A 1,834-nucleotide genomic window follows, 5' to 3' on the forward strand; every position below is an offset into this window, starting at 1 on the left:
AGGCTAAACTTAGGATATGTTTAATCATGATGATGCCTGACATAGCATTTCTTCTCAATCAGCCCTTCTTACAACTTTCAAATGTAGAACAACAATTATGTTCTCACTAGATCCCAAGTTACACACTCAAAACCATATTCTTGCCATTCCAAGTTAAAAGAAACACATTCAACATGTTCAAGTCAAACAAACCAGAGAACTTTTAAAATCTTCCATTTATAATTTTGAGTGATTTTATATATAAGTATGATATTTACATAATTTTCACCTCTTTCTCTCCTCCCCTCTTTCTCAAACTTATAGCATCTATTAAAATTGAAGATATGCTTTGATTTAGTGGGATAGTATAGGTCCTGAGCTTTTCTCCCTTTTGCAGAGATTTCTTATAAACACCCTTCTCAGAGCCTGCTTCACATCCTTGTTTCTCAGGCTGTAGATAAATGGATTCACCATGGGACTCACAAAAATACAAAATACTGCTATAATTTTGCCTTGCTCAACAGAGCTCTCATTTGCTGGTCTCAGGTACATGCAGAAGAGGGACCCATAGAACATAGTAACAGCTGTCAGGTGTGAGCCACAGGTAGAGAAAGCCTTTCGTTGCCCTTCACTGGAACGGATCCTCATGATAGTGACAAAGATAAAAATGTAGGAGATGAGGATGATGAGAAGGGAACCTGTAAGATTAATCCCAGCTGACACAAAGAGGGCAGTTTGCTTGATATAAGTGTCAGAACAGGTTAACATCAAGAGGGGAGGGTCGGCACAGTAGAAATGGTTGATGGTGTTGGGTCCACAAAAGGATAGACGTGAGGTCAATATCACCTGCATTGTGCCCACCATAGTACCCCAGAAGTAAGGGAATGTAACCAGGCAAATGCAAACTGGACGGGACATTTTTGTGCTGTAATGTAGGGGATTGCATATTGCCATGTACCTGTCATAGGCCATGGCACCCAGCATGTAATATTCAGTCAAGAGTAGAGTGACAAAAATGAAGCACTGAGTCAGACATCCAGTGTAAGAAATGGTCTTCTTCTCAGATAGAAAATGGACAAGCATCTGAGGAGAGACATTTGTTGAGTAAAAAATATCCACACATGCCAAGTGTGCCAGGAAAAAATACATGGGGGTTTGCAGCTGAGGAGTGAACCTGATTAATAAGATCATGCCAAAGTTCCCTGTCAGTGTGATGAGGTAAATCATGAGGAATACCAAGAAAAGAATTGGCTGCAGTTCTGGTTGGGTGCTTAGTCCCAGAAGAATGAATTCAGTTGCCTCAGTGCCATTGCGCTTGGTGTCTGAGTATGCCTTCATATTCCCTAACGGAGAAATGAATAAGAGACAATAATTAAATTATTTGTAAAAACCCAAGTCAGTGCTCACTGAAACAAAATGTTTCTTAGAAGAATGTATGGGAAACATTAGAAGAAGCTGTTAGAATAGCTGAGCAACTCATACAATCTTCAATGACTATGGCAACTTTGGGATGCAGTTTGAGTACAATTTCAAGTAGTCTATCTTTAGCTCCACATCTACATCAGATCTAATATCGTGAAACTGATAAAAAGCCTTTGGAACATACTAATTTTAAACCTATGGAATGGTTTCCTCCAATGGAAAAGCTAAGCATGTAATCAAACAGCATCTTAGGCCTACAGATGAAATTCCTTTGCTTGCTGTAACTTTACATCTATTTTTCCACCAATATATTTTTAAAATGCCTTAGGTAATGACTTCCTTTGTTCTATTACTATAAAATTTCCATAAAGCTGCTTCCATGTTGGGTCATTGTATTTGGAAACTGAATATATACACACACACACAAATTACA

At 38.5% G+C, this 1,834-nt stretch overlaps 1 protein-coding gene across 1 annotated transcript; it reads right to left on the minus strand.

The window, feature by feature from the left end:
* Window positions 1-333: 333 nt before the first annotated feature.
* Window positions 334-1,317, minus strand: LOC116092076 (olfactory receptor 1030-like). Its single transcript, XM_031373435.1, has one exon. The coding sequence runs from the start codon at window positions 1,315-1,317 to the stop codon at window positions 334-336; it is 984 nt and encodes a 327-aa protein (XP_031229295.1).
* Between the last annotated feature and the right edge of the window lie 517 nt (window positions 1,318-1,834).

This window comes from Mastomys coucha, unplaced genomic scaffold (genome assembly GCF_008632895.1).
Source record: "Mastomys coucha isolate ucsf_1 unplaced genomic scaffold, UCSF_Mcou_1 pScaffold15, whole genome shotgun sequence".
NCBI classification, from domain to species: Eukaryota; Metazoa; Chordata; class Mammalia; order Rodentia; family Muridae; genus Mastomys; species Mastomys coucha.